General features: G+C 41.0%; 1 protein-coding gene across 3 annotated transcripts in view; it reads right to left on the reverse strand.

Annotated features, from left to right (window-relative positions):
• The window catches only part of Syt14 (synaptotagmin 14), a 168,129-nt gene that overhangs the window by 79,337 nt on the left and 63,134 nt on the right, over nt 1–25,658 (reverse strand). For 2 of the 3 annotated variants that reach the window (XM_075989516.1, XM_075989515.1), the window contains exon 4: nt 20,849–21,064. In XM_075989516.1, the coding sequence (XP_075845631.1) occupies nt 20,849–21,064 (216 nt within the window). Of the gene's footprint in view, nt 1–20,848; nt 21,065–23,917; nt 25,295–25,658 lie in introns of all 3 variants that reach the window. The other variant, XM_075989514.1, reaches the window with a different exon arrangement.

Consider the following 25,658-nt stretch of genomic DNA (forward strand, 5'->3'; position numbering starts at 1 on the left):
GCGACCCAAATAGCAAAGCTCACAGATAGCATTGTGACAACAACCAAGTGAACATACTGTGCCATACTGAGCACTGGGATTTTTTTAAAGATTAAATTTAGATTATGGCTTTATACAACTAAGTTTATCTTCATTTAGACTCCTGAAAAGTCCTTTTACTAAATTTCTAAAACTGATACTAATTCTAGAAATGAACCACATTTAGGAAGGGATGAATCCTCCACACAGACACTGGATGTCTGTCTGCTTCAAAGTGGATGCTTGTTTCTTTGTAAGGACTGCCGTGGTCATGGTGTCTTTTCACAGCAATAAAAACCCTAAGACACATATGCAACTGGATAGCCCCGCCATCACTGTACTTCCTACCTCCCAGTTGCCAACTCTCTCTTCTCCATCCTGAACTGGATCTACTTGTATCTATTCCTGTTATGGCAGAGCAAAAAGCCCCCAATGAAAGCACTGTAAGCTAAAACCATTTTGCAAAACTATCTAAGAGTGTCTGGCAAGTTAGAGGGCAAAGAGAGTGGGACAATGTACATTTCTGTGCAAAGAGAGTGGGACAATGTACATTTCTGTGCAAAGAGAGTGGGGCAATGTACATTTCTGTGCAAAGAGAGTGGGACAATGTACATTTCTGTGCAAAGAGAGTGGGACAATGTACATTTCTGAAAGGGTATGAGATGTTTAACTTCACAATAGAAGAAAGGCATTCCAGGGTACAGGACTTGAGGTCAGAGAAAAGCAGTAAACTTGGTGCATGCAGTTGGGGAAAAAAATCTATCCCAGAAGCTCTGCTGGCAAGGAAACACTCTTCATACAAGCTGGAAGAACATGCTTTTAGAACTGTTAACACTTCAGAGATCAAAATTCTGAGAGGAATCCCCAAACAAGATGGGATACAAACCCAGAACTCTTCCTTTCTCTTGCAGAAGTGTTATGTCATAGCAGTAACTGCCAATCAGTGCAACTCAGAAGGAGGCTGGCAACACAACTTGGTTGGCAGAACCACACAGAGAATGACTGGGAACAGAAGCCACATAGGGAGCAGTGGTCTGGCATGACTGGAGGGACAGAAAAGTTACTCCTGACCCCAACAGGATTGGAATGCAGACTAGAGCCTGTGTGAGAATTATTTACATCATTATGATTACCTGGAAACAGGTACCCAAACATCATGAAAAAAAAAAGCAAAATTTGTATGTTCCATGGCATGTCAGGGAATACATTCATAAAAACCTACTTTCTTTTTTTCAATAGTACAAAGGCTACAAACCTGAAACAATAACAGGGAAGTAAGATTGCTGATGGAGGAAGGTCATTGGTTAAAATAAAAGAAGCTGCTTGGCTCTCATTGGTTAGGAGATAGGTGGGAGGAGTAAACAGAACAGAATGCCGGGAGGAAGAGGAAGTGAGGTCAGACTCAACAGCTCTTCTCTCCAGAGCAGACGCAGGAGAGACGCCATGCTACCAGCTCCAGGGAAGACGCACGCTATGAAGCTCCGACCCAGGATGGACTTAGGCTAGAATCTTCCCGGTAAGACCGATGCTATACAGATGATAAGAAATGGGCTAGTCCAGGTGGGAGAGTTAGCCTAGAAGAGGCTAGATAGGAATGGGCCAAAGCAGTGTTTAAATGAATACAGTGTCTGTGTAATTATTTCGGGTAAAGCTAGCCGGGCAGGCGGCTGGGGTGTTTGGGGACGCAACCCCGCCACAGCGCCCATATTACAACAGATTGCTAACTACTGGGAGCATGGAGACCTTGGGAGAGGGTTGAAGGGGAGGGGAGAGGCAGGGAAAAATGTAGAGCTCAATAAAAATCAATACAATAAAATTAAAAAGATTGCTAACTACTGGGAGCATGGAGACCTTGGGAGAGGGTTGAAGGGGAGGGGAGAGGCAGGGAAAAATGTAGAGCTCCCTTTTCTCTCCCCATCTCCCCTTACCCCCATCCCACCCCACCCCCAAGATCTCAATTTTCTCCCTGGCAACTTTGTCTACTTCCCATAGCCAAGAGGATAACTATATGTTTTTCCTTTGGTTCACCTTCTTACTTAGCTTCTTTAGGAACACCAATTGTAGGCTCGGTGTCCCTTATTTATGGCTAGAAACCAATAATGAGTGTGAGTACATCCCATATTCATCTTTTTGGGTCTGGGTTACCTCACTCAGGATAGTGTTTTCTATTTCCATCCATTTGCATGCAAAATTCGAGAAGTCATTGTTTTTTACCGCAGCATAGTACTCTAATGTGTAGATATTCCACACTTTCTTCATCCATTCTTCCATTGAAGGGCATCTAGGTTGTTTCCAGGTTCTGAAGGGGAGGAAGGGGGGAACTTGGGGAAAAAGGAGGATTGGGATAAAGAAAGGTTGGATAGGGGAGCACGGAAGCACAATTCTTAGTTAAGGGAGCCACCTTGGGGTTGGCAAGAGATTTGAACCTAGAGTGGCTCCCAGGTGCCCAAGCCGAGGTCCCCAGTTAATTCCTTGGGCAGCTGGGGATAGGGAACCTGAAATGACCCTATCCTATAGCAATACTGATGAATATCTTGCATATCATCATAGAACCTTCATCTGGTGATGGATGGAGATAGAGACAGAGACCCACACTGGAGCACTGGACTGAGCTCCCAAGGTCCCAATGAGGAGCAGAAGGAGGGAGAACAAGAGCAAAGAAGTCGGGACCACGAGGGGTGCACCCACCCACTGAGACAGTGGAGCTGATTTATTGGGAGCTCACCAAGGCCAGCTGGACTGTGACTGAAAAAGCAGGGGATAAAACTGGACTCTCTGAACATGGCGAACAATGACAGCTGATGAGACGCCAAGGACAATGGCAAGGGGTTTTGATCCTACGTAATGTGCTGGCTTTGTGGGAGCCTAGCCAGTTTGGATGTTCACCTTCCTAGATATGGACGGAGGGGGGAGGACCTAGGACTTACCACAGGGCAGGGAACCCTGACTGCTCTTTGGACTGGAGAGGGAGGGGGAAGGAGTGGGGGGAGGGGGAGAATGATGGGAGGAGGGGGAGGGAAATGGGAGCTGGGGGGAGGTGGAAACTTGTTTTTTTTTCTCATTTTTTCAATTAAAAAAGATTTAAAAAAATAAAATAAAAATAAAATTAAAAAGAAAGAAAAAAAGAAAAATGTAGAGCTCAATAAAAATCAATACAAGAAAATTAAAAAGATTGCTAACTACTCTCATCAACACATACTGTGGCCATGTGTTAACACATCACAGTGCTTTCCAAAAGTCTTATTTTTACATGTTAGTAAACAAATTACTAAATCTTTGAGATAGAAATTTCAACTACCTTGATTTGAACATTGTATTAGTTACTTTACTGTTGCTGTAATAAAACACTACAATCAAGGCAACTTACACAGGAGTTTACTAGGACTACCATTGCAAAGGATAAGAGTTCACTATGCTGGGGAGACATGACAGCAAGGCACAAGCATTTCAGCAGCATCAGAAAGCTAAGGGCTCGCATCTGAACTAAAGCATCAAGCAGAGTGCATGAAATCAGAATGGTATTTTAGACTCTCACGGCTCATCTCCTAAGATGTCCCTAAACAGCAGCACCAATTTGGGATCAAGAGTTCAAATGCCTGAGACTACAAGGGACATCTTTTCAAACCATCACAAACACTGTATACATGTACCAAACTACTACACTGTACCCATATGTAAGCGGAGATTGCTTGTTTCCCAGCCACCCAGACCCCACGTAATCACAAAGAAACTGTCTTAATTACAACACTGTTTGGCCAGTGACTCCAGTGCATTTCTAGCTAGCTCTTACATCTTGAATTAACCTATTTCTGCTCATCTATGTATTGCCGCTAGGCTGTGGCTTACTGGTGCCAGCACGTTACTCCTTCCGCAGCTACTCTCTCTTGACATCTCTGTTCAGATTTTTTGCCTGACTTTACTGTTAAGCCATTGGCCCAAAAGCAGCTTCTTTATTAAACAATGTCAATAAAGCATATTCACAGCATACAGAGGGGAATCCCACATCACCCATACTTTTAATAATAAAAATTTACATATTTATACTTTTAAACTGGGACTCCACATTAACATAATTCTATTTTTGTCTGTAAGCTGAAGAAACATGGCAATATTTATATAGTATGTGTAGCTCTCTGTCTAGATGAGTGATTCTCAACCTTCCTAATGCTGCAACCCTTTAATATAATTCTTCATATTGTGGGGACCACCAACCATAAAATTACTTTCTCTGCTACTTCATAGCTGCAATTTTGCTACTGTTATGAATCATAATTTAAATACTTGTGTTTTCCAGTGGTCTTAGGTGACCCCTGTGAAAGGGTCATTTGACCCCCAAATGGGTCAAAACCAGACATATGCACATTCTTTATTGCTGGCATTTCTCTTAGGTTAGCAAGGGTGTCTTTATGAATTTTTAGCTTCCATATCCTTTTGCCAATCACTAAGTAGCACAAATATGGAACTTCATATTGGTCCTTATTAATTATAAGGTAACATTCTATCAGGTTGTTGTGGTAACTTTTGTGGCTACCTATGGCAGTTTCTTTACAAATGTGTTACAATTCTGTGGTGAAGTTCAGGGCCATCTCAGGCTTACTAGTTACCACACTTTTCAAAAGACTGCACCCCTCACCCTGTGGTTAGCAGTCCATGCCTTTATTTTGTTATCTTCCTCTAGAAGGAGACTCAGAAACATCCTTCTTCCCTCCAGGAATTCCAGACATACATCAAAAGTAGAATGGGGAAGCTATGGTGGCAGTGGAGTACCTCAGAGCACTAGAAGCAGCTTAGGCTCTGTGATGTGTGGTGTGCTTAACATAGCTACAGTCACCTGCAAGACATGCTGTAGCCACGTCTGTGGGAGACTGTCATGAGTGGGCTAACAGAGGTTCATTGCTCTGATTCCTGACTGTGGCATGAATGTGACTAGCTCTATCAGGCTGCGGCTGCTGTGACTTCCCCATTACGAGGACTGCACCTTGGAACTGTGAGCCAGAATAAACCCTTTCTCCATAAGTTGCTTTAACCAGAGTATTTTATCACAGCCAGAGGAAAAGAAACCAAGTAGGCTCTTTCATTTACCCATACCCATACATAGGTTAGATCCAGGCTGTGCCTGCTAGCTCAACATTTCAGACAAGGGAGGAGAGGAAGAGGTGTGCCTTTCTTATTCCAGCCATAGTACTGAGTCACCAACCCAGGATAACAAAGCCTCCACAAACTCCCATTTGACATCATAGCACAAACACAGCAATATAGGGATAACTCATCTTCCCCAGACATTATGGCAACCTACTGTAGGTACAGATCTTGATAAATACTCAAAATCAAATTCTACACAGAAATAGACAAGTCAAAAACATCTATATGTTCTATATATTCCGAAGAAAAACTCTGTACTCACAGACAGTCCCACTCACACACACACACACACACACACACACACACACACACACACACACACACACAAATGGCATGTGTGACAGATTCTGTTTCTAGGCTATAGGGAAGTAGGAACACAACTGCCAAATAGAAATAATTGTAGCTATCGTGAGAGGTGATGCTTCTCTGATTTCCCTCTCTGCTTCCTTATCCTTAGTGTATAGGAAGGCAACTGAATTTTTGGAGTTGATCTTGTATCCTGCCACATTACTAAAGGTGTTTATCAGCTGTAGGAGTTCTTCAGTAGAGTTTTTGGGGTCACTTATGTATACTATTATATCATCTGCAAATAACGAAAGCTTAACTTCTTCCTTTCCAATACGAATCCCCTTGATCCCCTTATGGTGTCTTATTGCTATTGCTAGAACTTCAAGCACCATAATGAAGAGGTATGGAGAGAGTGGACATCCTTGTCGTGTTCCTGATTTTAGTGGGATGGCTTTGAATTTTTCTCCGTTTAATTTAATGTTAGCTATCAACTTGCTGTAAATAGCTTTTATTATATTTGGGTATGACCCTTGTATCCCTAATCTCTCCAAGACCTTTATCATAAAGGGGTGTTGAATTTTGTCAAATGCTTTTTCAGCATCTAATGAAATGATCATATGGTTTTTTTCTTTCAGTTTATTTATATGGTGGATTACATTGATAGATTTGTGTATGTTGAACCAGCCCTGCATGTCTGGGATGAAGCCTACTTGATCATAATGGATAATTTTTCTAATGTGTTCTTGGATTCGGTTTGCCAGTATTTTATTGAGAATTTTTGCGTCGATATTCATGAGTGAGATAGGCCTGTAATTCTCTTTCTTGGTTGGGTCTTTGTGTAGTTTTGGTATCAGGGTAACTGTAGCTTCATAAAAGGAATTTGGCAATGACTCTTCTGTTTCTATATTGTGAAATACATTAAGGAGTATAGGTATTAGCTCTTCTTGGAAGTTCTGGTAGAATTCTGCATTGAAACCATCTGGTCCTGGGCTTTTTTTGGAAGGGAGATTTTTGATTACAGTTTCTAATTCTTCATGACTAACAGGTCTATTTAGATCGTTCACCTGGTCTTGGTTTAGCTTTGGTATATGGTACTTATCTAAAAAAAAAAAAAGGTCCATTTCTTTTGCATTTTCCAGTTTTGTGGCATACAGGCTTTTGTAGTAAGATCTAATGATTCTCTGAATGTCCTCTGTGTCTGTGGTTATGTCCCCCTTTTCATTTCTGATCTCATGTATTTGCTTGTTCTCTCTCTGTCGTTTAATTAGTTTGGATAGAAGTTTGTCGATCTTGTTGATTTTCTCCAAGAACCAACTTTTTGTTTCATTGATTCTTTGGACTGTTTTCTATGTTTCTATTTTGTTGATTTCATCCCTCAGTTTGATTATTTCCAGTCTTCTACTCCTCCTGGGCGCGTCTGTTTCTTTTTTTTCTAGAGCTTTCAGGTGTGCTGTTAAGTCCCCAATGTATGCTTTCTCCGTTTTCTTTAAGTGGGCACTTAGTGCTATGAACTTTCCTAAAATATCTTGGTGTAACTCTGACCAAGGAAGTGAAAGATCTATTTGACAAGAAATTTAAGTCTTTGAAGAAAGAAATTATAGAGGACACCAGAAAATGGAAGGATCTCCCTTGCTCTTGGATTTGGAGGATCAACATAGTAAAAATGGCAATTCTACCAAAAACAATCTATAGATTAAATGCAATCCCCATCAAAATCCAATCAAAATTCTTCACAGATCTGGAGAAGACAATAATCAACTTTATATGGAAAAACACAAAACCCAGGATAGCCAAAACAATCTTATACAATAAAGGATCGTCTGGAGGCATTACCATCCCTGACTTCAAACTCTATTACAGAGCTACAGTATTGAAAACAGCTTGGTATTGGCATAAAAACAGAGAAGTCGACCAATGGTATAGAAGACCCGAACTTCAACCCACAAACCTATGAACACCTGATTTTCGATAAAGGAGCTAAAAGTATACAATGGAAAAAAGAGAGCATCTTCAACAAATTGTGCTGGCAAAACTGGATGTCAATCTGTAAAAGAATGAAAAAAGATCCATATCTATCACCATGCACAAAACTCAAGTCCAAATGGATTAAAGACCTCAATATCAGTCCGAACACACTGAACCTGATAGAAGAGAAAGTGGGAAGTACTCTACAACACATGGGCACAGGAGACCACTTCCTACGTATAACCCCAGCAGCTCAGACATTAAGGGCCTCATTGAATAAATGGGACCTCCTAAGACTAAGAAGCTTCTGTAAAGCAAAGGACACTGTCACTAAGACAAAAAGGCAACCCACTGACTGGGAGAAGATCTTCACTAACCCAGCAACTGACAAAGGTCTGATCTCCAAAATATATAAAGAAATCAAGAAACTAGACCGTAAAAGGCTAATCAACCCAATTATAAAATGGGGCACTGAGCTAAACAGAGAATTCTCAACAGAAGAAGTTCAAATGGCCAAAAGACACTTAAGGTCATGCTCAACTTCCTTAGCGATCAGGGAAATGCAAATCAAGACAACTTAAAGATACCATCTTACACCTGTCAGAATGGCTAAAATAAAAAAACACCAATGATAGCCTTTGCTAGAGAGGATGTGGAGAAAGGGGTACACTCATCCATTGCTGGTAAGAATGCAAACTTGTGCAACCACTTTGGAAAGCAGTGTGGCGGTTTCTCAGGAAATTCGGGATCAACCTACCCCTGGACCAAGCAATACCCAATAATCTTTTGGGAATATACCCAAGAGATGCCCTATCATACAACAAAAGTATATGCTCAACTATGTTCCTAGCAGCATTGTTTGTAATAGCCAGAACCTGGAAACAACCTAGATGCCCTTCAACGGAAGAATGGATGAAGAAAGTATGGAATATATACATATTAGAGTACTACTCAGCAGTAAAAAACAAAGGCTTCTTGAATTTTGCATGCAAATGGATGGAAATAGAAAACACTATCCTGAGTGAGATAAGCCAGACCCAAAAAGAGGAGCATGGGATGTACTCACTCATATTTGGTTTCTAGCCATAAACAAAGGACATTGAGCCTATAATTCGTGATCCTAGAGAAGCTAAATAAGAAGGTGAATCCAAAGAAAAACATATAGGCATCCTCCTGAATATTAACTTTCATCAGGCGATGAAAGGAGACAGAGACCCACATTGAAGCACCGGACTGAAATCTCAAGATCCAAATCAGGAGCAGAAGGAGAGAGAGCACGAGCAAGGAACTCAGGACCGCGAGGGGTGCACCCACACACTGAGACAATGAGGATGTTCTATCAGGAACTCACCAAGGCCAGCTGGACTGGGTCTGAAAAAGCATGGGATAAAACCGGACTCGCTGAACATAGCGGACAATGAGGACTACTGAGAACTCAAGAACAATGGCACTGAGTTTTTGATCCTACTGCACGTACTGGCTTTGTGGGAGCCTAGGCAGTTTGGATGCTCACCTTACTAGACATGAATGGAGGTAGGTGGTCCTTGGACTTCCCACAGGGCAGAGAACCCTGATTGCTCTTCAGGATGACGAGGGAGGGGGACTTGATTGGGGGAGGGGGAGGGAAATGGGAGACGGTGGCGGGGAGGAGGCAGAAATCTTTAATAAATAAATAATAGAAATAATTGAATATCCCATTTTGTGGACAAATCAGGATAAACAGAAAATTAGGGAATGCATAGAGCACATTAAGGCCTCAAACCCAAAAAAATTCAAAAACAAGAAAGCAGAGAGCATTTAATCAGAAAAATCAGGTTCATAATTGTTTCAATTAAATACAAAATTTATCAGCTATTAAATTTGGAATTAATAAGCAATTGTATACTTATTCAAGTTTGGACCCTGGAAATGTAAAAAAGAAGGAAAATCTCTAGACATTGAAGTACCAAGATACAACAAGGGAGAAAGGCAAAATGCACAAAAAACACATATGTGTACAAATATATACATAAACACAATATATGACTTTGCTACCTCTTATGTAACAATGAAGAGAAGGGAAATAACAAAACACACACACGAATTTTGTAAAGAAGGATCAACCAGAAACTAACACAAGTAGACATCAGCACAGCTGAATAGAATGTAGTGGAACTAATTAAAAACAACAACAAATGGTCCACTTCTAATTACGCATTTTTACTTAGCTTTTATTTTTATTCTAATGTTTATATTCATATACAAGTATCTTTATTTTATATAGAAAGATAGTAAACCCAACATGACTATAACAAAGGCATAAATTTATTTATATCAAATGTAACGAAGCACGTTGTAAGAGAAATAATTTAGGTACCTTTTAAGAAAAAAAGACCTGGATAGAGGTGGGCGGTCCTTGGGCTTCCCACAGGTCAGGGAACCCTTATTGCTCTTAGAGCAGATGAGGGTGACTTGATCGGGGGAGGGGGAGGGAAATGGGAGGCGGTTGCGGGGAGGAGGCAGAAATCCTTAATAAATAAATAAATTAAAAAAAAAAAGAAAAAAAGAAAGGGAAAGAGGAAGCATCTCAAGGAGGTCACCCAGGCTGGCCTTGAGCCTGTGCACTTCCTGCTTCTGCTTCTTTGGTGCTGAGATTCTAACAGTACACCTAACTTCAATTTAGGCAATTACATCTTTAAAAGGCTTATCTTTACTTTACATGTATGAATACAGATTGTATTATGATGTGTATCAACCACCTGAGTGTAGTGCCCACAAAGACCCAAAGAGGGTGTCAGGTCTCTTGTAACTGGGGTAACAGAAGGTTTTTTAGATGCTATGTGGGTGCTGGGAATCAAACTTAGAGCTCTGGAAGAACAGCCAGTGCTTCTAATTGTGGAGCCATTTCCTTGGCCCCACATTAAAAGTTTTAATTATAATCATTATTGTTATTTATTAGCATATGCCCACAGCTTTTTGGCATCAGTCCTCTCTTTCCAAAGAGCTGAGGACTCGGGGACTGAATATTTACTGCCAGGCTTTCCTCGCAAGTATTCTTCCCTTCCTTGCTGAGCTACCCTGCCAGTCCTAATTCAGGTAACTTCTGAACACAAATCTATTGTAAATCCTTAGAATGTTACCTTTTAATAACAGAATACCAAAACAAAATTCACTTTCTTTAATGGTTGGTTGATGTTGACTGGTCCTGAGATAAACATTTACAAACTACTTAGGATGGACAGCAGAAATAAGAAAAAAAAATCACTAAATACATAAATTTTAAGAACAGTGTTTTTATATGGGTGAAGGTAGTAGATACACATACAGAGTGAGCAAAGAATTCTTTGGTGCTAGGTTTGAATTGTATTAACATGTGCTTCGTTCACACAGAGTGGCCAGAAGTAGTGACAGGTAACCTAGGCTTTGATACATTGGTACCTGCCCTCACCAAAAGCTTTGATTGTTCCTGAAAAATGGTTGATAGTTGAGATCCAGAAGGAAAATACAATTTTTTAGGAGAACACATTTTTTTCTGCTAAAGAAAAAAATAAAGTAATGAAGTACTCAAAATTAAAGCCAGACATCATCAAAATAAAAGATGCCCAATAGAAATGCACCCTACTGAATGATAACTGCACATTTTTACTGTAGAATTAATATCCAGAATATAGAGAGACTTACAAATAACCCCAACGGGTAAAAAGAACATGAAAAGACATCTCCAAAGATATGAGTAACCAATATGCATAAGAAAGGATGTTCAACTTCTCTCACCTTTATGAAAAAGCAAATCAAATCTCAATGACATACCACGCCACACCCACTAGGATTGTTATTGCCATCTGTGGTAGCTTGAAAGAAAATGCTCTCCAAAGGGAGTGGCACTATTGGGAGGTGAGGCTTTACTGGAGGAAGTGTGTCACTGTGGGAGCTGGCTTCGAGGTCTCCGTTGCTCAAGTGTTGCTCAGTGTGACACTCAGACCACTTAATGATGCCTGAAAGATCTAGAACTCTCGACTACTTCTCCATCACCAAGTCTGCCTGTACACTATCATGCCCATCATGATGATAATGGTCTGAACCTCTGAGTTGTAAGCAAGCCACTCCAACTGAACGATAAATAAGAGTTGTCATAGTCATATTGTATCTTCATAGCAGTACAAGCCCGACTAAGACAGTATACAAATGGAAATAAAAAGTATTTGTGAGGCTAGAGAGTAACTGGATCCTTTTGCACATTGTTGGAGGAAATGTAAAATGGTTAGACCCCCATAGAAAATGACATAGTAGTTAATCAAACTCTTAAAAAGTAGAACTACTATATTATCTACCAATTTCCCTTCTGGTTATACTCGAAACAATGGAAAGTTGGGTCTCTAATAAATATTGATATTCGTATGTACATAACACTCTTAGTCGTAACCAGTAAGTGTAGAAGCAACTGCAGTATCTACCCACAGACTAATGCATGAGCCAGATGTGGCACACACATGCAACTGAACGTTACTGAGTCAGAAAGACATTCTGCAAGGCAAATAAACTAGTCACAAAAGGTGAAACCGTCTAGATTTCCATTTGTATGAGCCACTAGGGAAAACAGCAGAATGGTGGTTTCCAGGAACTAGGGAGGGTCAGTGGGGATAGGAGGAGAAAGGCTACAGGAGAGACGCTGTGGGGAGGAAGGCTGGAGAGAACAGTGAGAACAGCAAAATGGTTAGGAACATAAAGCTTATGTTATGCATCTCTTACTACAATACATAAATTGTGACGATAATGGACGAGGAAGACACCATCCTGAGTGAAATATGCCAGAAGAACCTACAACACTCAAACTCCAAGACACAGAGTGAAACAGTGGTTCATCAGGGCTGGGCGGGAGAATGGAGAGATGTTTCAATGATGCAGTTTCACTTTCTGATGGTGTAAAGGTCCTGGAGAGACCAAGAGCTGACAGCTGTGTCACAGTATGAACAGAAGAGTCTAACACCACAGAAGCAAAGGGGTGGGGAGATGGCTCAGTGGCTAAGAGCGCGTGTATCTGCGGAAGAGGACCTGCATTTCTTCCTCAGCATCCACATGGCAGCTCACAAGCATCTGGATCCCAGTTCCATGGATTTGACACCTTTTTCGGCCTCCAAGGGCACTGCACACATGTGGTACACACACATATGGGCAAACATTCATACATATAAATAAAATCTTTCCCAAATGCTACAGTGCTAAGTTTTAGATTATGTAAGTTTTACCACACAAAAAAAAGTTTTACAAAGAATCCAGCACTATTGGTAACAATCAATTTCATTACATAAAAAGATCTCCAAAACAGTAACAATGCAGTAAAACTTTAAAACTGGTCAGGCTTTGTTTTGTTTTCCAAAACAGTGTTTCTCTGTATAGTCCTGGCTGTTCTGGAACTCACTATATAAACCAGGCTGACCTCAAACTCATAGATCTGCCTGCCTCTGCCCACCAATAACTGGAATTAAAGGAATCTGCCACCACACCTGGCTAAATTGGTCATACTTTTTAAATATATAGATATAATAAAGTATTCTTGAGAAGAAAAATATTCATGAACAAAAACTTGAAATCAAATGTTTTCCAGGAATCTAAATAGACACTGTAATCCCTGTCCCTTGCAGTATTCTAAGTTCTAAATATATTTAATTTTAATCATCTATTTTGCCAAGGACAGTGTTGGGTACTAACCAGGGAAGTCTACCCCTGAGCTATACTCCCAGCCTTCTAAACATATTCTACTTTAAAAATTTCTGGAAAATACAGATATATACTTATTTTTATTCTTCATAAAGAAATTGCACAAATTAATAAAATAACCTATATTGTTTGGACTACAGACCCTCAGACCCTGAATTTTCTGTGACCCCTTGCCTGCCAGAGTAAACAACTTCTTTTCCTATTCTTGCAGCTGCTCTGAGCACACCCTCATGGGTTCCTGGTGGCTGGGGAGTTGTTTCTGGTGGACTTGCAGCTGAGAAATCCAAAGAGCTAGGGTGTGGCCATTAGACAAGGAGAGTCCTTCGTAAGCTGCCCTGGAACATGATAAAAGGGGCATTCTTGTTTCAAGGATGACACCTCTCTCTCTCTCTCTCTCTCTCTCTCTCTCTCTCTCTGTGTGTGTGTGTGTGTGTGTGTGTGTGTGTCAATCTCCAGCCCCTTGCCTGACTTATGAACCTTTGTGTGGTAGACAGGCGGTACTGTACAGGTAGACTGTACACTTTACGTTCAAATGCATGCAGAAAATATGAGGTTATTTCAATTAAGTTTTAAATTATTTCAAACATAAGGTTTATAAAATTATTACATTTTCATTTATTGTGTGTGGTGGGGGCGGTGTATGTGCCACATTGTGCCCATGGTGGTCAGAAGACAAGTGACAAGAGTGGGTTCTCTCCACTGTGTGGGTCCCCAGGGCTGAACTCAGGGTAGCAGGCACCTTTACCCACTCAGCCATCTTACTAACACCCAAAATAAACTGTTAAGAGGAACAAAATAACTATGCTTTAGAGCCCCTAATTTTAAAACAACATTCAATTTAACTGCATGGAGCTTCTGATACAGTGATAAAGGGAAAGAAGGGCAACTCTGTGTTTGCTTCTGTATCTACCACACACTCAGGGTGAGGACTGTCTTAGCACTGTCTTAAATTCATCTGTATCTAACACACACTCAGGGTGAGGACTGTCTTAGCACTGTCTTAAATTCATCTGTATCTAACACACACTCAGGTGAGGGCTGTCTTAGCACTGTCTTAAATTCATCTGTATCTACCACACACTCAGGGTGAGGGCTGTCTTAGCACTGTGTAAATTCATCTGTATCTACCACACACTCAGGGTGAGGACTGTCTTAGCACTGTCTTAAATTCATCTGTATCTAACACACACTCAGGTGAGGGCTGTCTTAGCACTGTCTTAAATTCATCTGTACCTACCACACACTCAGGGTGAGGACTGTCTTAGCACTGTGTAAATTCATCTGTATCTAACACACACTCAGGGTGAGGGCTGTCTTAGCACTGTGTAAATTCATCTGTATCTAACACACACTCAGGGTGAGGGCTGTCTTAGCACTGTCTTAAATTCATCTGTATCTACCACACACTCAGGGTGAGGGCTGTCTTAGCACTGTCTTAAATTCATCTGTACCTACCACACACTCAGGGTGAGGACTGTCTTAGCACTGTGTAAATTCATCTGTATCTAACACACACTCAGGGTGAGGGCTGTCTTAGCACTGTCTTAAATTCATCTGTACCTACCACACACTCAGGGTGAGGGCTGTCTTAGCACTGTCTTAAATTCATCTGTATCTAACACACACTCAGGTGAGGACTGTCTTAGCACTGTCTTAAATTCATCTGTACCTACCACACACTCAGGGTGAGGGCTGTCTTAGCACTGTCTTAAATTCATCTGTACCTACCACACACTCAGGGTGAGGGCTGTCTTAGCACTGTCTTAAATTCATCTGTATCTACCACACACTCAGGGTGAGGGCTGTCTTAGCCCTGTCTTAAATTCATCTGTACCTACCACACACTCAGGGTGAGGGCTGTCTTAGCACTGTCTTAAATTCATCTGTACCTACCACACACTCAGGGTGAGGGCTGTCTTAGCACTGTCTTAAATTCATCTGTATCTACCACACACTCAGGGTGAGGGCTGTCTTAGCACTGTCTTAAATTCATCTGTATCTACCACACACTCAGGGTGAGGGCTGTCTTAGCCCTGTCTTAAATTCATCTGTATCTAACACACACTCAGGGTGAGGACTGTCTTAGCCCTGTCTTAAATTCATCTGTATCTACCACACACTCAGGGTGAGGGCTGTCTTAGCCCTGTCTTAAATTCATCTGTATCTAACACACACTCAGGGTGAGGGCTGTCTTAAATTCATCTGTATCTCACACACACTCAGGGTGAGGGCTGTCTTAGCACTGTCTTAAATTCATCTGTATCTACCACACACTCAATTGAGGGCTGTCTTAGCACTGTCTTAAATTCATCTGAACTTAATAATAAAGCTGTTGATGATACACAGGTGATCTTGGTGATCTCAATAGTGAAACTAAGAGCAAACATGTAAATAAATCTGCTGTTGGGGTCCAGCCTCGATGAGTTCATATGTCCAGGGTACGGGCATGTGGGTTAGAACAATTAGATAGGACACAGAGATACAAAAGAAATACAAAGACATAGGATAGTGCCAGGAGGGCAACTCCGTGAATACTGAATACTGAATCTGCCCACATTTATTTTCCATGCACGTATATACCCCAATCCAAAAGGGGGGGAAGAAGGCAAGAGACTGCTTTAACATGACACAAAGGACAGCCAGAACAGCTACTTGCTTCAATACTGAGACATCAAGGCACTATTGCCCGAGTTTAGCATTCTGGCGTTTTGGGCAGGATATGCAGTGAATACACCGTAGACCAAGTATCCCACAGGAAGCCACTCCCTGGGTCAAACCTCCTGTGATGTGCAGCAAATACCTTAGATCAAGTACCTGTAGAAAGTCACTCCCTGGGTCAAACCTCCTGTTTTAAAATGAAGGGACAGGAATAGGCTTGAATTCTCTGACCTTTGGTCAGGGTGGAGCAGCTCCACCTCTGTGGGCCATCCTAATGTCCAAACACCAAGTAACGACACACTAGGTCAGCATACCTTGTTTGTAGCCATACCTGTTGTCAACAACTTTGAAAGGGTAAAAAAAAGCTCCAACTCTGACCTTTAGTCAAGGTGGAACAGGACTCACATCTCTGAGCCCAGTGTGTGGCTAAGACAGATGGCACCTGGATGTCGGGCACCAACAGACACCCCTCAAAGTAGAATACATGACAGATGGCACCCAGACATGTGGCCAGTGGTACAGAAGGGCATGTGATGGGCACCACAGGTAAATAAGACCCTTCAGGTGTAAAAGCTGATGGAGGAAGGTCATTGGTTAAAAAAATAAAGAAACTGCTTGGCTGGCCCTCATAGGTTAGAACATAGGTGGGTGGAGTAAGCAGAACAGAATGCTGGGAGGAAGAGGAAGTGAGCTCAGACTGACAGCTCTGCTCTCTGGAGCAGAGACGCCATGCCCCGCTCCCTGGCAGACACACGCGATGAAGCTCCGACCCAGGATGGACGTAGGCTAGAATCTTCCCGGTAAGACCGGTGCTCACAGATTATTAGAGATGGGTTGATCGGGATATCAGAATTAGCCAGTAAGGGCTAGAGCTAAAGGGCCAAGCAGTGTTTAAATGAAACAATTTGTGTGTTGTTATTTCGGGGCATAAGCTAGCAGGCTGCTGGGGATGCAGCCCCAACGCTCTTATCACTACAAAAAGCCAAAAGTGAGTGCTCGAATAGATACAGATAGTTAATATGGAAAAATAGTGTAAAGGATTTGTAAACAAGACATTTATAGAAAAGGTACAAGGAAAGAACAGACAATTGTCTATACATTTTCTTGGGTATATTTTGATAGCCAGAGGATCTGGGGTGGAGCAGAAACAAATGCAGAGAGTTTTAGAGTTTGTAGACAGTGTAACTATTCTGTTCCCTCCCCCCTGCTGGCAGCTTAGCCACCACCACCACCACACTGCTCCAGGACTCAGAGAGGTCAAGCTGACCTGTGGATGCTGTGGCCTTGGAGACACTGCCACTGCCATTGCTGAGCAGGGAGAGTGAAGGGAGCATGGTGTGCACGGCCTGGCATGGCCAATGCCGTCAAAACTGTGGCTGCCCACGTGCACGCACTATAGCCATCTGAGTCTGGCCCGCGAGGTGCCACCCAGTCTGGAAAGGCAGAAGACAGAAAAGTTTGGAGGGCTTAGCCTCCAACAGCTGACACCCACAGCCAGTTGCCAGGAAACGGCTAGAGGCAGCATGGCCCGCAAACCCAACAAGCCTATAGGGGTAGATGGCCAAGGAACAGAGAGCTCAGTTGAGTCCCGCTCTGCTCCCAGCTTCAGTTGCAAGCTAAGATCCCTGGTTCCCAGCCTGACAGCCAAGCTGAGAAGTAGCTTCAGGCAGCCAAGTGTCTGTTGAAATACAAATGCTCTTCAAGCCAGGTGTCTGTAAAAATCTGTCAGCTAGTGAGACTTGCAGTTTGTATTAAAAATATAGTTTACAAACTTTAATGAAATGTCCATGGCTATAGTCCTTATTGTTGTTGTTCACAGGGGATCTTAGGCCCCTCAGTGGGAATAAAACACAACTCTAAAAGATAAACCAGGGGAGTTGTACTCTCGGTCTATGTTGGAAAGGACCTGGCCCTGTATTAATATGGGGTCCACTAAACAAAAATAATAATAATAATAATAATAATAATAATAATATGGGGTCCAGGCATGTTTGTGCTTTTTTTCCACAGGAAAACAGAAGAGTGCCAGCCCTGATGACATCATAGCCACTGGTAACCCCCAGAAGAGTTGGAGTGAGAACCTATGTTCCCGACTTCCTTATGCCATCATGCTGCAGAAAGGAAGGAAGACCATGGTGATGAATGATGATCCCTAGTTTCTTGGGGGACCTACTGCACAAATTTCTAGACCTCAGTGTGTCCTGTGTACTCTGGAGCTGACTCAAGAATGCTGGCTGAATGTCGGCCGTTTATCCGCACTGTATCTTGGGATATAGAACTCATTTTTCCAATATGGTATCCAATCTGCCAATATGGACCTGAGATCTGAGACCTCAAAATTTCCTCTCCAGAGGAAAAAGTCTTGTTAAAGCAATGGAACACTTTGTGGAAGCAAAGAGTGACTGAAGGGAAATGAGGAGGAAAGTTTTCACTGCTGCTCAGAGACTGGGACAGTTTGAATAAATTCAAACTTTGAAACTTAAAAGCAGAAATGCAATGGGAGTATAGGAGAATAAAACGACCCATAGCTCACCCATCACAGAAACCTCTTCTTGTCTTTTTATTAGAACAGATTTAAGAGAATTGTGATTTCACAAATTGTATTCGTATTGTTAATTTCCACACTAGAATTATGGTATTGATCTGTTACTGTTTGTAACTGCTTTAGTTCATTACAAAGATGTTACTGATTAGAAAAAGGTTAGAGCTTGTCTGAGAGAATTTTGACATTGCCAATGAGTCCTTAGATTTCATATGTCTAAAAGGAAAACTTTGGATTTTGATGCAGCTAAAAACTAAAACATCTTGGACCAATGTAAATAGGCAAACCCACCTCTGGTAATCCTCCACTCTTTTATTAGGAGATATTGTGGCCACAGGAGCAGGTACATTGCAAAGCATTATCTGCTTGCATATGATTATCTAGTTGTTGGTGAACTCTCTTGACAGAAAGTTGGCTCAGAGAGGCGCAGCACCTAGAGATGCATTCTCCCTTATCCCTTTATTTACAGAGGCTAGTAGTCAATTATGGTTGATACTACCCACATTTTAGACACAATGATGTATGCTCCTCAGGTTTCACGGCGAATAGATGATAAGTTATGGCAAGAATGCCAGCCAGGATCAGATTCACCACCAGTCTTCCTCTGTTCTATTTATTGTTCATGTGCCAGAGGTGCACAGAAATTACAGGGTGGCTTTACTGGTTTATATAATTTAGTTACCTCTGTAGGCACACATCTTCTGTGTACTACTACAAAAGCATTGTTTTTGAGTGGAGTCCAGGTCTAATATGTCTTTCTTTATACCTGTAATGAGCTTTCTATCTTGTAAAAATGCAATATTTGGTTCATTCATAGCTATATCTGTATACAAACAGAAGTAAAAATTGACAAATCTTTAATTAACAGGAAGCCAAAGACAAACATATATCATTTTGCTCCTTTGACTGCTTAGAAATCGGGATAATACTTAAATCATCAATAGAATAAGGCCCTAAAAGATAAATCCCAACAACAAAATCAAAGATAGTTGGATGGTTATCAATAATGAAACTGATGTCGGTAAGATTGTTCTCTTCTGGTAATAAAGACAGTAGTTACTATGAGCACTCTGGCAAGCAAATAAACAATGTATTTAAATGTAAAAATAAATATGCATTAACTAATAGCAAAACCTTTTTTCTTGTTATGGAGTGGACTTACATCTTCCACCCAGATTTTGTTCTTAAGTCTCAGAAAGAACCAAATGCACAGAGAGACCACCCGCACTCAACTGCCTGCACCTGAGGAACAGAGCATTCCCACCTTTCTCATTCGAGTCAGCATTGCGTAAGTAAGAACCCCAGTTACCACATCCAGGCCATAGTCGGCATTTTGCTTTTGTGTGTTTTGGAGCTGCTTTTCATTGTCAGCCCAAATTTTCTATTTAGATTATGCTCAGAAACAGAACCCTAGGTTTTTTGCTAGCCCCATAATAGCTCCCTCAACCAAAATATCTCTTTCCTTGTTCTCATCTCTGTCCTTCCTCCATCCCAACTACCCGTTCCCTCAAGTTCTTTTCCCACTCCCTTTGTCCCCTTCCTCTTTCCCTTCCACCCTCCTTTCTCCCCTCACCCCCATGCTCCCAATTTTGTAAGGCGATCTTGTCTATTTCCCCTTTCCAGGTGGATCTATGTATGTTTCTCTTAGGGTTCACCTTGTTACTTAGCTTCTCTAGGATCATGAACTATAGGCTCAATATCCTTTGCTTTACAGCTAGTATCCACTTATGAGTGAGTACATACCATGTTCATCTTTCTGGATCTGGGTTACCTTACTCAGGATGGATTTTTCTAGTTTCATCCATTTGCATGCAGACTTCAAAACCTGGCACTAGAGAAATTCCCAGAAATCCACAAGGATGACCCCAGCTAAGACCCTATGCAAAAGATGAGAGGGTGCTTGAACTGGCCTTACAACTGATGGAAACAGAGGCAGAGAGCAGCAGCGGGGCACTGGGCTGAGCTCCCAAAATCCAGTTGAAGAGTGGGAGGAGTGAGAATATGAGCAAAGAGGTCAAGACCATGATGGAGACACCCACTGAAACAGTCTACCTGAGCTAATGGGAGCTCATCAACTCCAGCTGGAAACAGAAGGAACCAGCCTAGGTCCAAACTAGTCCCTCTGAATGTCGGTGATAGTTGTATGGCTGAGGCAGACTGCGGGGCCACTGGCAGTGGCACCAGGACTTATCCCTACTGTTTCTTCTGGCTCTTAGGGAACCTATTCTCTTTAGATGGATACCCTGCTCAGTCTAGTTATAGTAGGGTGGGCCTTGGAACTTCCCCAAAGCAATGTGCCTTACCCTCTCTGAGGAGTGGATGAGAGGGGAAGAAATAGGTAGAGGGAATGGAAGGAGGGGAGGGAGAAGGAACTGGGATTGGTATGTGAAAAAAAATAAGGTAGGTCATTGTACATTTAAAAAAAAAAAAGAAAGAGAACCCTAGACTATATCTCTCAGTGTGCAACCACAGACGCCTAGAGTTTTAGGCACACATCATGTAACACAACTGTGCCCCATGTTTTCATGGCTTTCTTACCGTCCTCCATGGACGCTTCACTGCTGTACCCGTCATACTCCGCAGACAACGGGCTGTATTTCTGCCTTGTTTCCCAGGCGTAGTTCTTTTGTCTAGAATCCATCAATGGCCACCTGGAAGTGTGTGTTCTGGATAAGGCCTCGTGATATTTACCCAACGCTTCATCTTCACTTTCAGAGGATGAACCAGGGTCATCTCTGTCCATGTAGGAATTATCTATTGGATAACAGTGAGAGGAAATTATAATTTTAATAAATTTATGATATACACACAAAACAAACACAAATGCAAATATGTATGTTTGTGTGAGTGCACACAGGGTGAAACTAATTAGAACAATCCTTAAAATTACTGAAATTCTTGGTAATCTCTTAAACTGAATTTAAAGTATATTGCAACATTCATGTGTATGTATGTTATGACACAAAATTTCAGTTTTATAAAATATATTTTTCATGTAAGAATTCCAGATGTTAGACTTTTATGTGTTTATAAGAAATATCACATTGTATATTCTAATTATATAAATAATCTCAGTCACAGAGGTTTGTAACATTTTTAGGTATGAAGGAAATTATAGTTGTCACGCTGCACAATTTTGTAAAAGGTCTGCTATATACAAATGAAATTATGAGTGCTGTCATTGCTTATAGACTAGAGTAAAACAATCAATGTCATACGACACATTTCTGGTTTTCATTTGGCCTATATTTTCAGAACTAGTCACGCTTCATGCTAAGAGGGAACAGAGAAATGGCAGACACTAGTATTACAACTGATACAAGTTTGTGAAGTATGCTGATAACAAAAGAAAACAAAACATATAACCAACAGCCTATCAATGGGCCGTGGTTAGGCAAATGATAGCACAACCATTCAACATACATACTAGGATTGCGCAGCCCTTAACATGAGTCAGTGGGCTTATGGTTCACAAGGAAAGAATAGAACGTGCAATTATATTTTTATTTAATAGATATTATACATACTTCAACCTGCAATCTATAAACATATATATATATATATATATATGGATATACACAAAACTTATAACACTACCAGTGAAAAGTTAAATTACTAGGAAAATTTTACTTAATCATACCTAAATTTTAAGAGTTATAATGTTTATATTCCCTAAGAAACAGCAGAACAGTTAAGAGTTCATTTCTCATGATGTCTGAATAGAATCACTAAGCTTTTCCAATCCACCAGCCACACTTACAGTGTATAGAGCATTATATAGCTGGTGGTTAATCTAGAACAATGAAGACATTCCAACTTCACCATCATCAAGAATCTGAATAAACAGTGCTACAATAACCAGACCAAGCACTTGTGACACCCAGCTCAGAGTGTGAATGTCTTGTGAAATACCAGAATAAGACCTAAAGGCAGAGGAATGCTGTGAGCCCCTCATGGATGTACCCTGATGTAGCCCCTTTGCAGTCAAACTTCCTCTATCCCAGAATGCCCTACATGCAACATCAGAGAAATCTTCTTCTCATGCCTGAGTCTCCCTGTGAGAGCCTGCAACACTGTTCCAGGAACACAGCACTGCAGCTAAATGAAGGCTAACCTACAGCCCAAACACCTGCAATCTGTTCACAGGACTATTTGTTCAGGACTCATCTTTGGGATATTTGAGAGCCTTTGGTTTCTTGAGATGCCAGAGTGCTCCTCAATTAAAAACAAAGCAAAACAAACAAGAAGATTTGCAGTGCTGCTGTAATTGTATTTATTCGTGGGAGCCATCCTATTGCCGCTTTCTAAACAGTTCATTACTTTTATTTCTTCATAAGTAATGATGCTGCCAGAACGAAACAAGACACCAACGCCCAGTGAATCACAGCTGCGAGGAAAATGGACTCTACAGAGAACACGTCTTCACAAACATTTCTTGGTAACTAGTCCAGCAGTCTAGGGTCAGTTTCTCTACAATGAACACGTCTTCACAAACATTTCTTGGTAACTAGTCTAGCAGTCTAGGGTCAGTTTCTCCTATGCCATTAAAAACCTATTATTGTTTGATATACAACAGACCCCTCCTACAAATGAGGCACATAGCAGAATTGAAAAGTCTTCCATTAGTTTCATGATGTTTCAGGTGTTGATACCTTATGAGAATCTAAATTTATAGAAAAACTACAGGAACATATTCTATAAACAAAAGTCAGTATTTGGGGCCTTCTGATCAGATCAGAAGTACCGAGGTGACGAAGGAGTACTAGAAGCAATTATCAGAAGGTGTGCACTGCAAAGATGTTCTGAAAACTGCCACAAATATTATAGCTGAACATTGTAAATACTCATTCAGAATCTTAATTCTATATAAAGAACTCATGAATAATAATGTATTGCTCATGTACAGTCATTATGAACTAGAGCCATCTCATGAAAGATATACGGCAAAGCTAAATGAAAAAGACATATCCAGAAGCTTGCTATTTAACAATATAGGAGCTATTGGTTTCAAGAAACATATAAAATATTTTACATATATCCTCACTGGGGTAGCTTTGAAAATGTTATATAACTAACTAAAGACTTAGTTATAAAAGTAAAACAAAAATTTAAATATATGAGTTTCATACCAAATAAGTTCTAATTAAAGTCTGCATAAATTTTCTAGTATTAAAATAAATTGTAGTTAAAATTAGGAAATGGGTGGGGTGGTTCACAGCTGTAATCTCAGTAAATGGAGGCTCAGGAAGGAGCACCTCAGGTTCAAGGCTACCCTGGGTTATAAAGTGAGTTTCAGGCCAACTGGAGCTGCACAGTGAAACTCTGCTAACAAGAATACAAAGAAGAAAAAGAAATATCAGGACTGCTGGAAATTGCTTAGCTAGTGTAGGGATCATATACCTGGTGGTATAAAATAACATGAATTACCTGAAAATGACTGAAAAAAATCTAAATGTCTCTAAAAATATCTGCAAGTAAGAAGATCAAAGAAAAAATTAAATTAGATATACAGACATGGAAAGGAAAGCTGAGAAATTTAAATGTTTTTCTAATTTAAAAAAATCAAGAGAAAATTTAATCACTCAAACCAGCATTAGGAGACCTCACCTTTTTCTGGTAATATCTTAGAATATTTGCCAACTTTATTCTCTGTTGTTCCTCTCTTAGCAGAATTGGTTTCATTTTTCTTTGTTTTTATGTCTCCTTTCACTTTGTAGTACTTTGTTGGATTTATTTTTTCTTTGATTTTCACGGGAAACTTGATTTTACAATTTGTTGATGGAGCTTGATGTATGTATTCCTTCACAATGGATTTCTGTGTCCTGTGTCTGCTGTTTCTCACGTTATCTTCTGGAGAACATTTGTTTCCTGAATATTCATTCCCTTCGAATCCATCATGCTTATCATGTTTTTTGGCTTTTTTTAAATGATCAGAACGCTCTGAATCCGTAAGATGTCTATTTTCAGTGAAGCTCCCCGACTGCCCATGCTCTCTGCTCACGTCTGCACGCTGCAGTCTGGCTTTGGAGTTACCCATAGCCTCTTGCCCACTGGTGTCCAGCTTCCCTGTCACTTCGAGATAACTTACCTCCTCAAAACCACGCCGACCACTCCTGGAGCTTCCTCCTCCAGCTGTCTCTCCTTTGTCAGGACGTTCCAGTTCAAAACAACTGGGTGCAGCCACCATTTTCTGCTTGGCAGCTGATATCCCATCATTCAAGAAGCCTTGCAGAGCAGAACCACCTGCACCATCTCCAGTTGCTTTGTGTTCTGAAGGTGTCCACTGCCCATCATGAACATAAAATCCCTGTTCATGCATTTCTTGTTCTTGCTTTTGAGGAGCTGAGATGTCACAACAGGAGCTTTGCTTTGCTTCGTGCTCTCTGTCAGACTGTGTTTTCTGACCAGCACTGCTTCTGGAGCTATCCCACGATACTGCACTTCTGGCTTTAGAAGACCCTGCAGCCTCTTCTGCTGTGCAGCTTTCCTCCTCTGGGTAAAAGCCATGCATCATACTTGCTACCTGCCCAGCGACTGAGTCACTTAATGCACAGCTGACTTCCCCAACCGCAGTGCTCAAATCTTCCACAGCACTACTGATTGTGTCTACCAGGGAGGACACCGAAGGCAGATTCTGCTGAAAACTTTTGAAAAATGCCATTTTTCAGTTGCTTGTTCCTAAAAGGTGTGACAATGGAACTTTCTCTTCTCAATATATCAACTACTTTGGAATGTAAACTTAATATTTACACGAATGTTGCTATCATTAGAGTGATATAAGTTATTTTGCACTGTGTCTTTGAATCTGTTTGTAAATGCAATGTGTACTGGAAGAAATACGTTGAAGTAAAGACTCCTCCGGAAAAAATAAAAATCAAATCACTTGGTTTAAGTGTAATGACATCTTTTCCCACTCCAAAGCTATCAAAACAGCAGCAAGACATTATTTTTTCCCTCAAATACTATTGGGTATTTAGTCTATACCTGAAAGAAGAAGTATAAAAAGGATTTTTATTACGTGCCTTCTTTAGGAAGAGTCAGTGTAATATGGGAATAACCCCATTAACAGACTATCAATATTTCATCACTTTTTAAAGATTTATTTACTTATTATGCATACAGTATTCTGCCTGCATGTATGTCTGCACACCAGAAGAGCACACCAGATCTTATTATAGATGGTTGTGAGCCACCATGTGGTTGCTGGGAATTGAACTCAGGACCTCTGGAAGAGCAATCAGTGCTCTTAACCGCTGAGCCACCTCTCCAGCCCAGACTATCAATATTTCAAGTTAAGAACTATACTTAGAGGAAAATATCTAAACAGTTTTGCAAAGAACCGGAGAGA

This window comes from Microtus pennsylvanicus, chromosome 10, assembly GCF_037038515.1.
Source record: "Microtus pennsylvanicus isolate mMicPen1 chromosome 10, mMicPen1.hap1, whole genome shotgun sequence".
Lineage (NCBI taxonomy): Eukaryota > Metazoa > Chordata > Mammalia > Rodentia > Cricetidae > Microtus > Microtus pennsylvanicus.